Genomic DNA, 15,734 nt, shown 5'->3' with positions numbered 1-15,734 from the left:
ATATACTACTTCCATATAGTGGGACTTCGATCAAAAGGACTATATAAATCCTTTGTTCTTCTTTATCCTTTGATAGTACAGTTACACCCATATGGTGCAGGCTTATGGCAAAAATATGGAAGTCATGATTCAATGTCTGTGGAGCAGTTACCCCGGTCTAGTGGAATACACGTGTGGACATTGTGGGCAGGTCAGAGTGTTTTAGGACAGTATAAGATATATCTTAATTATTCATCAATACGTAAAATAATGTGCACAATTTCTTTAGGGATATCAAGCAGCAAGCTTTGACATAGGGGGGCCACATTTGCTCAATTAAGCCTGAAGTTCAGGATGCTGTTGATGATGCTCAGGTAGGCAGGTCCTTTGCAACATGTCTCCATCTCTAATACAACACCTTCTCACTGCTAATAAGCTCTAAGTTAACCATGGCTATCTCACTTAAAGACACTAAAGTCAACATGCTAAATATCATGCAGAAAGTAGTCTGCGCTATAGTTACAGTTGCCATTTTAAACACTCAAAATGCACACCACATGGTTAGAATATCACAGCAACATCTCATGAAAATAAACATATTTACTGCAGTTTTTTCAATCTATTTTAGAAATAAATTACGGATGAAAACAAAATGAAAGGGAAGAGAAAAGCCACTTAATGATGTATCATTTGTAAGCGTTTGAAAATGATTTAATTTCTAAAGAGGGGAAAAGAGCAGAGTTTCTGAACATTTGCATAAACATTATTATTTAACTCCTGTGCTGGCAGTACCTCGTTGCCCTGAATGATCAAAACAAGTCAGCTAAATCCACACACACTGTGCATAATGCACTTATCCCTTCATTTATCAAATTTAGAATTTCTGCCCCATTTCCCCCTCTCTCCATCCCTCCACCTCCATCACTCCACTTCAGTATTTTTCCTCCCCCTAACCTAACTCTGCAGTCCCCCCCTTCCTCCATCTCTACCTCCCTGTTGGCTAGTAATGTGCCTGGCAAACCAATTTGACAGTCTCATCTTTGCCCAAAAGATGGGGGAGGCCTCGAGAGAGCCCATTTTTGACTGTGCAGAGGAGGAAGAAGAGTGAGAGTGTGCCTGTCCCAACCGGCGTTAATCATCTTTAGGTTCATCTGATGGCCCTTGCCCTTGTTTTTGTGTCAGTGCATGTGTGTGTGTGTGTGTGTGTGTGTGTGTGTGTGTATGTTGTCTAAATGACTCATAATGTGTAAATGAGATGAAGGGCTGAGTGGTATTAAACTGACACGAGTGGTTCTTTGTCTTTCCTGTCATTTAGGGTGCGTTATGAGGTTTAGTGTGTAAGTGGGAGGACAACAGTGTTAGAAACATTTATCACTCTCTGTCACTGTTATATCTACTTTGCATTGTTATAGTCTGTTCAACTCCATAGGTTAGAAGAACAGAATGTGAGAACCCTAAATGAGTGCATAGACATTGAAAATAACAATACATTTTTAAAAATAAGAAATAAGTTGAAAGAAATTCAAATTTAATGACATGAGAATGTGTATCTATATTTTATTGATTCCAGAAAGCAAAATAATTCCCCTTAGTCTGATAAAAAACATCACAAGGACACTTTTGTGATAAACCAAAGGGATGTTATATTTCAAGTATTTTAATTAGCACATAGTTTGAAATCAGGGTAAGCGAGTTTTGCTAACATATTCTCTCTATGAGCAGCGTGCCCTTTGTTTATAAGAGACAAACAGAGAGCTGATTGTGAAGCTGCGGAGCGGGCCCACATGCTGAGAGGAGACAGAGGGAAAGAGAGGGAGACAGAGAGAGGAAGGAGAGGGGAGGAAAGAGACTCTCCAACATAATTAACCTTCACTCTCTCCGTTTGCAGCGGCCCGTGCAGGGACCACAGGCTGTGCGCTGCTGCACCATGGGAATGTGGAAGAGTAAGGACACCTAGTTTCTGAAGTGGCTCAGAAGCAGGTTAAAATGTTAGACTGAAGGTTAAAAAAAGAGATGCAAGATAGGCCAATTTAAAAAAAAAAAAAGTCAAGTCTTGTCACCGGTTTAGAAATATGATTAACGAGGCCAATGATAGTGATGATTACTGGTACGCGTGTCTTCCTAGCAGTTAATCATGCAACCTCTTCAACACTTCTGCCGACGCTGCTCGCTCCCCCACAATAAATATGAAATAATCTACCTCTGTGCAGCAGGCAGCTGTGAGGCTGGGAGAAAATACCCCACTGTAAAACCAAATGTAGCTCTTCTGTTTGTCTCTGTTTTACACTCAAAAAACACCCATGGCTGCTCAAGAGCACATTAAATTATCCTTCCCTGTATTCATGGTTGTATGTGTGTGCACTACTCATGTCCATTAATATTTGTTTATGTCTGTGAAATCTTCAAGTCTTAGAAATAGTGCAGGGATCTTCACTGAACAAACTCTAGTGATATTTTTTCCTCATGGCAGAACATTTACAGTGCCTCCCACTCTGACAATGTCATTGGCTCTTTGGGCTGTTTTTCTCAGTAGATCAAATGATCTCTCCTCCGTTTTCTTCTTTACTTTGATTCGGGAGCTTTTGATGCTGCTGTCTGATGGGGTGTTTACGTGCCTTTGGCTTTTCACTCGGTCAATGGACTAATCAGGTATGCAGAGGAAGTTGGACTTCCCTGTTGATGGATGTCAACAGCTGTTTGGGAGGTATTGAGAAGAGTAAGCAGGGCAACCCTGCTTAAGTGTGTATTATTCCGCTTTAAAAACAACTAAAATGACCCCTGGTTAGCCTTTTACTTATTAAAATTCAATGTGGTTGTATTTTAACTTTTCAAACAGATCTTTTTGTAAAGTACAAAGTGTTGTTTTTATCCATAATTTATGTCTGAGGTGAACTATCGGACAAAGATGCTTTTTATTTGTTAACCTTTATTTTGTTGCCAAAAAAAAAAAGATAAATAACAATCTGGTGATAAAATGTAGTTTGGTGAATTTGAATTACTAGTTATCAAATGTATTGACATTTTTTTGTGCACATGACCATATACCTGTGGTTTCTTCATCTTATCAGAGCAAATGTGCATATGAAAAACAAGTAAATTAGATTTCCGTTTTATGGCTACAATAACCATTATACTCAAACATACATTATGTCATTAGTAAATTATCTAGGGACAGATTTGAAAAAAGCCCAGCTTGTGTACTGCCTCGTCTCAAAGCCCTATTATTCCCCTAACTATGTGATGCCCTTCTTTCTGTTATTCTGTTCGCTGTTTGAACCAGCAGGAGAATAATATGTCCCATATGCTTCCAAGAATTTATCCTTTGTGTAGAAAGTATATAAAAATAATCATATGGTATGGAAACAATTGTGCGTTTCGGTCTCACTCACAAGAGCTGTATAGTAGTGAGGTTACATTATTTTTCCATCACAAATTGTCCCTCATTGCCATCATGTTACCTTTATCACTTATAGGTTGTTTGCATTTATATGCTAGTGTTGTCACCATGGATGAATTCACCACAAGCAAACTGACACAGGAAGAGAGCAAGCAAAGGAAGAGTTCAAACTGAGGTTTCCTTTTTTCTTGGCAATATGGTCGGAATTTTGAACCCTTTGTGATTTTCTCAGGCTCCTACATTGTACCCATAGATTTTTGTCCCCATTCTCAGATCAAAATTATGTTTCCTCCAATATTGCAGTTTATTTTTCAGGAGCCATCATAGGATCATGACAAGAGATTCCAGTGAGGGCATGAAATTACCAATCAGCTAAAAAAAAAAGCAGGGCAGCTGTAGAAATGTTACTCTCACTTTTTAATTTTACATTGCCCACATAACAACCACTATCTGCAGATTTTTACTAAGTGAGGTAGTTTGGGAATTTTGTTTCCATTTGACAGATCTCCTCAGTATCACTCCTGTTGGCTTTTACAATAATTTATTACCTCTAATTCATTTTTAAGACATAATTAAAAAAAAGATACGATGTAAAGAGGACAAATACTTTTCTAGCTTTCTGTCTTCTGCTGCAAACTGATTTCCTGTGCCACGCTCCCTCTCCCCATCCTCAGTCATTCCAATAGAGTGCTGAATTTACCTGTTCTATTTATATATTACTAATGAACAAACAGTGGTGGGAACAATTGCAACCCAAAAAAACAAATGTAAAAAAAAGCTTGAGGTGGAAAAGAGAAGCCAGTTTTGGCACAGAGAGATAGCACTGGTGGAGGAAGAGATGCAGAGGGGCTCTGCTAGGAAAGATTTGTTGGACAATTGGAGTGTTAAGTAATTTGCAGCTTGCCCCTTGCATCCAAAGATGTGTCATTTGTCCTGGATGTTATATGAAATATATTTTTTTAAGTTCAATTATCTCTCATTTTATAAATTATGAGGTGCGTTTTTTCTACTCATGTGAGGAATTTTAAAGCAATACAATTCATTTAGCAAGACTAAATGCTTGCTAAATTAGCACACAAAGCATTCCCATGAGAAAAAACAAGATGTTTGATATCCCTTTTGGAGCACTTGCTATCCCAGGGCACTCGTGAAGTTGTATACCTCCATCATGTGTTGTAGCATCAACCTTCTGTCAGTGCTGTGGCAGTGTATAAAATTTGTGGGATGAGTCTGTGGGACTGATGTGCTAACAAGCCCAGGTGAATACGGCTAACCTCACCTTCTAATGCGCTAATAAATGCAGTGGTTTGACAAACAGCTGTCTATGTTAATTTATGCGCCTTCACCTCTCTGTGACAAGGTGAGGCAATGAGGGCAGGTAAACAACGCACTCCAGCTGCAGGGTTGATAGGTATGGCCTGGTGCTTATTTAAAATTGTGTATGTGTATCTCATCCCGACACCCTACTTGTCTGAACTTTGACATGACATGGAGCAGATGTCCCTGAATCAATTTAGTGTTACTTTAGCTAACAGATGTTCGGTAGTAGTCTATCTATTGGTGGAGGCCTATTTATGTCACGCAGCTAAGAAATACTGCAGCAAAATCTTGTTTTACAATGAAATGGCTTATTACTGAAACAGATAAACAAAAAATAAATAAAACAACTCTTAAAATTACAAATCAGTCAAGTACATTCTGTAAATTTGTGGCCTTTAATTCAATTAGGATAGCTGTTACACTTCAAATTGCCATTGAACCTACCTGCAGCTGTCACAATAGTGAAATGAATAGTTATTTTAGTTCTAGGACTAACCTGTCTCGGCTTCGCCGGGAAGGGAAGGCAGCGTTGCAGCCAGCCACAGTGCACACATGCATCTCTTTGAGGTGCACATTCTTGTAGTGCAGTTTCATGCTATAGGAACTCTTGAAGCTCTTCTTACAAACATAGCAGATCTTCGGGTCCGGACTTGAGCATGGATCTCCGTCTGGTGATTGAGAAGAAGGAAATTTTGGTGGACTGGCACCATAGCCCATTGAAGAGATGAAGCTCTCGTGAAGAGCAGCCATGCTTGCTGCAGCAGCAGCAGCTGCAGCCATGCCGCCATTGTAGAGGCCATATTGACCCATGCAGAACATATCATAGGTAGGATCGTTTAGTTCTTCCTTTATCTTTATAGGGGGCTGATGAGGGGAGGGTGAGGAATGACCTTTTCCTTCCATTTCCTTTCTTAAATGGACTTCCTCACCACCCTCATCTTCCTGTTCCTTGTCCAGACACCTTCCACCCCTGATGTGTTTTTGCTGTTCATCTACATCTATCAGCTCATCACGGAAAAACATTTTGGAGTCAGAAGTTTCAGACTCGTTCTCAAAGTCTCTCTCATGGTCCTGGTCCTCAGAGGTGAAACTGTCCATACAGCGTAGCTCACCAGAGCCTTGAAGGTCATTGCCACCCCTGCTGTCACTACCAGTCCCTTCCCGGCATTCATCTTCACTTTGTCTCATCATACCTCTCATAGCTATGCCAGGGCTCATCTCATCTTGGGAAGGGGATTGCTGCCCACTGCCACCACTGTGATTTCCAGCACTACCATTATTGTTGCTGTTACAGTTACCATTAATTTTGATATTATTGTGAAGGAGGGATGACTGGTGATGGTGGTGATTATGGTGGAGGTTATCATCCTCGTCATCGTCTCTGTCATCATAATCATCCGCCACATCAATTACTTCCTTCTCAATCTTCACTGGCATGCTAGATTTACGAGGCTTCTTTTTGGGCGTGGGGTCACAGTTGCCAGTGGAGAGATCGTGATTGGCACTAGATGTATGTAAGCGGTGGGACATGTGTCCTGTGTCTGACAAATGGACATTATTGTGTGAAGCCACAGCAGCCAGGATCTGTTGTTGGTGTTCCATCAGGGTAGTACTGTTGGTGGTAGTGGGCAGAATGGGGCTGGTGGGCAGTGACACTGGGGGACTGACAAGGTCCGCAGGGGACAGTAGTGTACGATAGAATGGGGGCACTGGCTGGACTGGCTGCACTGACTTGAGGGTGGGGAACACCAGTGGACTTTGCAGGGGTGACTGGAGCATTGGGTCAATCGGTGGAGTAGTAAAGCCCAGTGGCGGTCTTCCAGGGCTGGTGAGTGTGAAGCCACCGTTCTTGGTGCTTGAGATGACAGGTGTACCAGGGGCTGAATTGGAACGAATTAGGTCCTTGTCACGGTTATTTCGCAGCATGGGCATATGCAACCTTGGATTCGGATTGGCACTGTGGCGATTGCGGCTGCGTAGTGAGCTAAAGACCATATTGCAGCCCTCAATTGTGCAACGGTGTTTAATCTTCAAGTGTACAGCATTGTAATGTATCTTAAGTGTGCCTTTGTCATAAAAGGTTTTGCCACAAGAGTTGCAACACACACGACCCTTACGTGAGGTGGATCCCATTCTGCGCATGCGATGCATCTTGGAGGAGAAGGAAGCACTGCTGATGGATTTAGAGTGCTCGTCCTTTACAAAGTGGTGGTGGTGGTGGACCTGGTGATCACTCAAGCTGTTGGATTGTTGAGATTGACTTTGGGATTGTTGTTGGCCTTGCTGCTGTTGCTGCTGCTGTAGCGGTGTCTGCTGTTGCTGCTGTTGTTGAGCCTGCTGGGTTGAAGGGGTTGGTGAGATGGGTGATGCCCTGTTGTTAGGCTCCGTCTTGGGTTCAATGTTGTTCATGACTCCCAGAGCTCCGCGGCTGGGGCTCTGGCCTGTGCGGAAGGGTGAGAGGGACACTTCTGACTCACTGGTCTCCACCTGTTCACCTTGATTTGGCAGGTTGGGCTCTCGGATTCGGAGACCAGATTGCTCCATAGGTAAGCCATTGGGAGGCAAGCCAAGCATGGGAGCAGAGACTGGGTTAATGTACTGGAAGGGCAAGAGGAATGCTAAGCTGTTGGGGATGTTCTCAAAATGGTGAATGCTTGAGGGGCTGCTGTTTTCCAGATGTGTCAAGAGCCCCGGGCTGCGGGACCTGTTGTTGCTTTCAATAAATGTCCTAATACCAGAGTCTGTCTTGGAGGAGGGCACAGTAACCGCTTGACCTTCTTTCTCCTGAATAGCCATCAGTTCCACGATGGATTTGGTCTCACCAAAGCGCAGGAACTGCTGCAGGGTGATGATCTCTTCTTCTCTGGACATGATGGTCCAGCGGTCCAGCACCTTGCCTGCAGCATCCTAGTGCCCCAGAACAGACAAGAAAGAAGACAAAAATAAAAACCATTATTGATTGTGAATAATCAGTGTGGTCAAAAGAAAAGATAGAGCAGGGGTTAGCTTGCAAGGGCAAGCTTTTTCTGCTCACACAATTCAGAGGCTCCCAGAGTGACAAGCATCTAATAGATCTTTGTCTCAAATCTCACTCCTTCACTGTCCCTGTATACCTTCTACTTCACACTCATCCATCTTGTATTTTATTTAGCCATGCAAATGTGATAAATAATACCATAGTGATTAGAGAAGGCAAGAGATTGAGTCTCAAGAAAACAAATCAAAAGCATTGGCTGAGCGATTAGGTCTCTGTGATTCCCAAAGATGTATGGGTGTTCATGAGACTGACAAAAATATCTTTGTAAGGATGTGAACTCTTGCTGGGACTCCCTCTGTATACAAACTGTACCAAGGGATGTTTAACAAAAATGTGTCAGCCAGAGTAGAAATAATTATCAGTAATAATAGAATAATCAGTGGAAGCCAATGAGCGCTTCCTTTTTAGCATTTCCCATCTCTAAGACAGTGAAAAGCTAAAGGTAGGGTGGGACTGTCATACTATGTATCAGAAAATGTTTTTGGACAATCAAATAGAAAAAAAAAATCATTTTTATCCAATGTTACGCCTGAGTGGGCCTTGATAGTAGCTTTATTTAAGGTAATCATAAAGCAGGCAGCATATGAAAGAAACAAAGTGTATTTCTTACATTACATTAAATGTTTATCATTAATATGTTACACAGCAATGAGCACACAGTCAGTCATATACGGAATGTCAATGGTGAAATATTTTGTGAACAAAGGACATATCCTAATGTTAATGTTTGTTAATAAAAACTGTTTGTGAATGCTTCATTCAAGGCAACTATCCTTAAAAGGTGCAAAAATTTTAAATACCAAAAATAATAATATATTTTAAATAATAGCTTTTGGAATACACAGGTTCTTTATTTTAGGGGGGGGGGGGGGGGGGGGTTAAGGAATGGTAAAAAGCTGTTCTTAATTCAAACAGAATTTGGGGATTATTCATAACACCTTGCTTTTCTCTCACTCTGTGTTTTTATAGATACTTTAGCAGCTAAAAAAAAACATAACTAATTTTAATGAGGAACACTGACAGACATCAATAGATGGCAAGGAATTCTGGGAAAAGATAATATAACTAACTTTGTGGTTTGGATATTCAATTTTTAGGCTCCTATTTTTGACCTTGTGATTTTGTCCTTTTTTATGAACCTACTTCTATTGGTGCCCATTCTATTGGTGCCCACTGAACTCATTTTTGCGTAAAATGGTTTCTGTTTTTGCTGTTTTAAAACAACATTGAACGTTACAAGTGTTTGCATGAGCAAGATGAAAGTAGTTGGGCGAGAAAGAGAAGCATAGTGTAAATACTTCATTTCACACACAGGATCCTTTGGGACTCAGTGCAAATGACAAGGGAGTAGTGCAAGTGATGACAATTAGTCACCGTAAAATGGTAACATTTCAGATGCGCTCCTAGCTGCTGGCATCTATAAAAGATAAATGGCTACTCTGGTGAGTAAAAAGCTGTAAAAACCAACATCACAAAGCACAAAGGGCCTGTAAGGAGAAAACAGAAGATAAATGTTTAAAGAGAGACAGCGAAGGAGAGAGTACGAGAGAGACACAGAGGAAGAAGAGCAGAAAAACAGTGAAAATAAAAGTGAGCGGTTTCATATCATGCCCTCAGATATACTTGAGAAATAGATTCTTCTGAGACGAAACATCAATAGTCACTGGGGTATTTGTTGTTAAATATACATTAAAAAACATTTTACACTTTCATTCTGTGTGCGCTCTGGAGTTTTGCCTGGAGGTATGACTTTAAATTCTAGCTTGGGCACTATTATTTCATACTGCATGGCCATTTGGGCATTAGTGCTTCCATCTGATTTCATTGAAACAAAAAAAATATGAAAGCAAATTAGAAAGTGAATCTTTAAATAGTTCCATAGCCACGTTTCTTCAGAAATTCTAGTTCTAAGAAGTGGATCAGTGTTTTAGTATTTTCAAATGACAACAAAAGATTCATTTTGTAGTGTTACACATGTAAATACTCTGATTTGAAGCATGGAAAATTCTAAATGCTTTTTAAGTCTTTTATATGAATGAATAGTTGCCCTGTTTCAGAAGCAGTTAATACCAAAAGAGACCACTATAACTTTTTAGGGATCATTGATAGGACAGTTTTGCCAGTTTTAGACATCTTGGTATGAATTTCCTTGCCGGATTTGATCTTTGCTCATCAAATTAAGATCGAAATAGCGTTCTTACTAAATGAACTACAAGCACCCATAAAGGAGGCAATTTCAAAATAATTCTTAGAAACTGTTTGAGTGTGAAGTGTTATCAAGGGCTGAAGCAATTCTACAAATCTTTCTACGCTTAGTTCTCAACATAAGAAGTCAAACAAGAGCCTGCCAAGAACTTGACCCTGTTCAAAGGTGCCCATCCAAGCTCTACTTGTGACAAGTCAACAAACATCTGGGTTGGGGTCATGGTTAAAGAACAGAGTCAAAGTCAAGTCTGTAGTAAAGAAGTCTTGGAAAAGATGTGGGGGACCATATTGGTTACATGCCAGTCCATGTGAAAACTACCAGATGTGGTTGATGCCAACAGTCCTTTCAGTAGAATGCAGTTTTCTTAGAAGGCTACTGCTGTCCCTCATTCATAACCACTACACTTCATAATATGTCACTGTAAAGTGGTATGTTAAATTCTAGACTAAAGCATTTAATACAGACTACAGCCATGGGAAATGATAAAAGCACTGGAACTGCATAAAACATCTTCATGTGTTTTACTCAAACTCATATCTTAAGTATTTGCTGACACATATTTGCAGACAAACACAAGACTCGATAGTCCTTAATACAGTAAGTCTCACAACTCCACTCCCCTGCATTAGCCTTGTGATGCTGTGAGAGAAACAAATATGCCATTAGAAGCACTTTTACAAGTAGGCACTCATCTTCCAATTAGCTTAATGTGGCCCTCTTTCCCCTATATTTTCCAGACGTGCCCCACCTCTTCTTGTACACTCCCTCCAGTAAAATCTCATTAATCCACCCCTCCCCCATCTCCCCCAGTGCTATGACATATTAGTCTGTCATTATGCATCCCAGAGTCCTTTAAACAATACAGCTAAACCTCTGTTTGCCAGGTTAATGACTATTAGCCAATAATTACAGCAGAGAGACGATGAAGTACCCACTTTATCTGTTGGACAGCATGCTGCTGTTAGTTTATTTTATCTGCCTGCCTTCATGTCTCTCAGAATTAACCTAGCCATGGCTGTATTTATTCATCTCTCTGCCTCTGCAATGCATTCTTAATTCATGGCTGTGTCTAACACTGTGGCACTGGATGTTGTGTAGTGGGTGTGTAGAGGGGAATCCACCTTGCAAATTGCTGACAATGAGGATGGGCAAATGATGGTCTTGTCACGGGCCAGGGCACTACTGTCAGTTTAAACAAATCAGGCAATTAAGCAATTAGAAGGTTATGTGCTGTGCTGTATTAAGAGCCGGGGTGTACAGCGTTGTTTGGTTCCATGGTGTGCATTAGAGATTAACAGCTTAACATGTATATGCTTTTCACTAATCATCACCTATCATACAAAATGACTGGTGTGCTTGGCAGGCAGTGGAGATGAACATAGTGCTATGCATGCATGGAATAAATGAAATATTTGCTATAAATAACATGTATTGACCCGTGCTTCTTTGCAGAAGATCAAGAGGGAGATCTCTGACCCTGAAAAAGCATGTGTCATACAAGACCACTGATGTTTACATATTCATGTTAACATAGAAACTGACACAAAGCTATTTGTTCAATCTGTGTAGGATGAGGGTACACCGGTACACCTACATTAGCATAAGGCTAACTCAACCAATCATGAGACTGTATCATTTGCAATAAGGAGGATCAGTTCTCACAATTGTAAAGTGAACCATGGGAACCACATTGATTCACCAGTCACCTTGCAGTGAATGCGATCTCCACCAAGCCTCAAGGGACACCCCATTGATCTCCAGTCCTGCTTTCAGATCCAGTTCCTTAAAAAAACTGCTCTATCCCTGTGTTCGCCACTTCAAGGGAGGTTAAGCAGAAGTTCCTTGTGATCTGAGAAGGTCTTGAACCTTGCTGCTTCCTTTTCCATATTCTGTTTCTCTCCCCACCCCAACTCGGGCTTTATGAATAATGCAGAGGATCTAGTGGCGAGGGGTGCCATGGGGGATGGGTTCACGCAAAGCCCACTGCCTGGAGCCATCACATCAGAGGGCAAGAGCTCCCAAGACACAGGCTGCTCCCCCATTGGCTCCCCAGTGGCAGGTCATAGGTCATGTGTGAACAACCAGCTCTACTTCTTCTACTGTGATGGACCACAGGGAAATCAGAAGCCTTGTCCAGATGTGGGTGGAGGACAGTTGTAAGAATCATAGCGGGTGAAATTTGCACTGTGATCCTGGTAAACTGCTCTTTATGCTGTACACATCAAAAGAATGCGCTACTTTTTTTGATGTGACCTTGTGTATCAAGCATGAATGCTTAATGAGTTTTTTTTAACTTCAGACACAGAAACTTGTAGTTTCCTGTACCAGGATGTCAATATAATGAGCATTAGCTATTTGATAAAATACAAGATGACACAAATATATAATTAGATTATCAAAAATAAAATCTTAGTAGTAGTATTATCCCTATGAACAAACAGTTATGCCACTGGGTCATTGCTTCTTTCAGGGACAGGAAATACAAATTGAAATCTGTGGTAAAATGCAGATTTGTGTGGTTTCTTTTGATACATCCGATTATCAGAAAGCAGCCTTATTTATGAGCAGGTTTATTAGTTAAAAAAACACTCTTGCCTACACTGCTTCTTGGATACTCTTTAGTGTAATGTGGAGAATAGTGCACTGGTTCCATTTCCTATTCCTGATTAAAATTCAGACAGCTCTTTGGGTGCAATTCTGTCTTTATCACTTGACTTACAACCATACAAAGGGCATTGCCTTGGTCAATGTGTTCAATACTGCCATAGAAAAATCTTGCTGGGCTCTGGTGTAAGTAAATGTGAAAAGGCCACAGGGCTTTTTGCGCTAGCCCAGACACACTGATCAACCAACTGGCCGCAAGATACCCTGCCTTCACCTCTCAACCTGATTTAACTCATGGCTTTGGTTAAAATTTCATGACTGTGTGTTAGTTGTTGCTAAGGGCACACTAATCGACTGGAGTGAGATTTATAGGGCAGTGCAGACTAAAAGGGTAGGGAGGGGAGCTGAGGGGGGTTATTACAGAGAACTTAACCACAAATGGGTGAGTCACAATCTGGCACATCCTCATGTTCCAGGTGTCTTTTAGTGAACAGTATTTGTTTCTTTTTTTCCCCCTGACTTGTCTTTTTTCATTATCTGTATTTAAAAACAAAAACATCTCTTTTTCTAAGTTCTCCTGACCTCTGACTCATCCAACCCTCTGACCTCCCCAACCACCCTTTTTGTTTTAAATCCATGCCTCGGCATCTTTAAGAAGTGAAAAGGACAGTCCTTTGGCTACAGCCCAGCAGAGGTGCAGATGGGGCGGCACATGGAAGCCATTTCAGGCCCTGGTGCACTGCAGAGCAAATTTGGCTGTTCTGCGAGTTCAGAACCTCTGAAGAACCTCACAGTGCTTCCATGTGAGCAACGTCTGGGTCTGGACTGTTGTATTGATTCCCTGTCAGTTTTTGCACAATACAATAATGTTGGCTTTCCTTGCCCGACTGTGCTAAGAAACCGTAGCCGTGGTCAATGAATAAAACCCAGCGGGCCTAGCATTGAGCTTGTGGGGATGCCTCAGAGAAGAGGGGCAGAGTGATAGAAGCAGTGAGGGAACGCCTGATGGTTCACATTAATTGAGGATGATTCGTGTGATCTGCTGGGTCTGGATGCAGTAACCAGGTCTGTCGTGGGCCTGGGAGACAGATGTGGGGGCCTCTGTGCCCCCTCCAGGGCCAATGGTGAGCAGTGAGGCGGCTGAGAAATGGTCTGTCTGTCCAATGTGTGTGTGTGTGTGTGTTGGTAGAGATGAAGGGGGGGGGGAGCTGACAACCTGCTTTTCTTTCCCTCTTAAATCACATCTCCTTTGTCTTGATTACTATTTTGGCAGGATGCCGGAGCAGAGAAGGTGCATTAACATATGCTCACAATTTGCTCTTTGGCCACGTAGCTACATGTTTCTACTGTGTCTTTGTGTATCTGTCATTTCTGTTCCTTCTTTGTCTAATAACCTCATCACCTTAAACCCCCAGGCAAGTAATTGTTAGCTAAACTTGTGCTCAGAAAAGTTAAACTTGAGAGCTAGGGCTTTAAAAACAGTATGGGAGTATGGGTTGTTTCTCACAACACTGATCATTAAATTCAAAATTGCTGCAACCCCAGTAGCAACATTTGCAAAAGTTTTCTGAATTTCATCTTTACTAAATAGGACAAAACATAGACCTCTGCCCGGTATCAGTGATCAACACATCATATTACTGTGTAAAAGGAAATAGAAGTGAATAGAAAATGGATGGTACCTTAGGTAAACCTCCCAGGTCATTTTGCTTTTGGTCTAGCTGAGAACAGATAGAGGTGTCTGTAACACACAGCCTCACTGCATTAGAGGAGCTTTCTCCCGTGCTTTTGCTATGGAGCATGCAGGAGGAAAGAGAATAAGCTAATGGACTCTTTACTTAATGTGATCAGAGCCATTATTGACATGCTGCCAGGAAGATGCAAGACCATTAACTCGAGCCTCTCTCTCTGCTACCATCCCTCCGCCCAACTCCTTTCCCTGACAGTATTTCACTGCTGGTCTGACTCACACAAGGAGAAAGGGCCACAAGGGGGTCTGGGTGCCCCTAAGGAGTCTGTGTCTGTCATGTTAACGTGGAATCTATGATACAGGCTGTTTGGCGAATTGGCAACGTAGTGTTGCTCAGGACTTAGCAAGTTTAATTCATCAAGTAATATAATGCATTATGTTTAATAAAATGGGGATGCACCAACCCAATCTTGGTATCATGTATCAGACAGATACTGACATTTCACGCTTGTTACCCCAACAACTCCAATGGCGGCTTGCAATAATTGCAAGCTTAATGTATTAAGTGTAGCAAGATACAACATAACCAATTTAATCAAGCATCTCAAGAATCATGCTAAAGATTACAACAAGTTCAACCAAACAAAAACAGAAGCTGAAATAAAACTGTTATCGCTGTCAGCTATATAACAAAGACGCAAAGAGCTTTTCAGTGATGATTTGAACGTGTGAAAAATAACAGGGAGGGTTCTTGGATCCAAAAATGTGGGAATCCGCTGCCTGTTGTGTTCTAGGCTATGACATTGTCTTATTGTGAACTCCAGTATCATTGCTTAAAGTGACACCTAAGGCCAAGCCGTTCATGGTCCAAATATGCTGCAGTGTGTTGTTTTATCAACGTGAAATACTGCACTGAGTAGGTAAAATGGTCCCAAATTACAACCAGTGCAGTATCCCTGATTTTTAAACTGCCTCACTGGAATTGTTGCCTGGCATGATAGTTGGCTCATTCATCTTTCAGGCGGAGGGTGCCAGTGTGGCTGCAGTGTAATTTACACTACCCGAGCCTATGTGCCAGAACACATCTATCCCTGTGGCCCAGGGGCTCACATCGCCAGCAGCCCAGAGGATGTTCATGTTTATGTGTGCATGTGTGCGTGTGTGTGTGTGTGTGTGTGTGTGTGTGTGTGTGTGTGTGTGTGTGTGTGTGTGTGTGTGTGTGTGTGTGTGTGTGTGTGTGTGTGTGTGTGTGTGTGTGTGATAGTGTCTGCGATCATGTGGGTACAACAGGAAGCGGTGCTCAGGTCTCTCGGGGCATGGTTCCAGGTCCATAGGCCTGTCTACTGTCATAAGTTTCAGAATGGTGATTACTTACTGCAAAAATAAACACCATTACCATCTGGTACTGCCTCTCTGCACTGTAACTGAAACACCAAGAAAAGCTCTGGACCATCAAAACACACAAGACTGAGAGCAATAACAGAAAATAAATACAATCTGC

At 41.6% G+C, this 15,734-nt stretch overlaps 1 protein-coding gene across 1 annotated transcript in view; it reads right to left on the bottom strand.

Annotated features, from left to right (window-relative positions):
- Positions 1-15,734, bottom strand: part of bnc2 (basonuclin 2) — a 183,295-nt gene that overhangs the window by 7,052 nt on the left and 160,509 nt on the right. Inside the window, 1 exon segment of the mRNA XM_034688639.1 lies at positions 5,193-7,603. Coding sequence (XP_034544530.1) covers positions 5,193-7,603 — 2,411 coding nt within the window.

Source organism: Notolabrus celidotus, chromosome 7, assembly GCF_009762535.1.
Source record: "Notolabrus celidotus isolate fNotCel1 chromosome 7, fNotCel1.pri, whole genome shotgun sequence".
NCBI classification, from domain to species: domain Eukaryota; kingdom Metazoa; phylum Chordata; class Actinopteri; order Labriformes; family Labridae; genus Notolabrus; species Notolabrus celidotus.
This window is presented reverse-complemented; position numbering and strand designations above follow the sequence as displayed.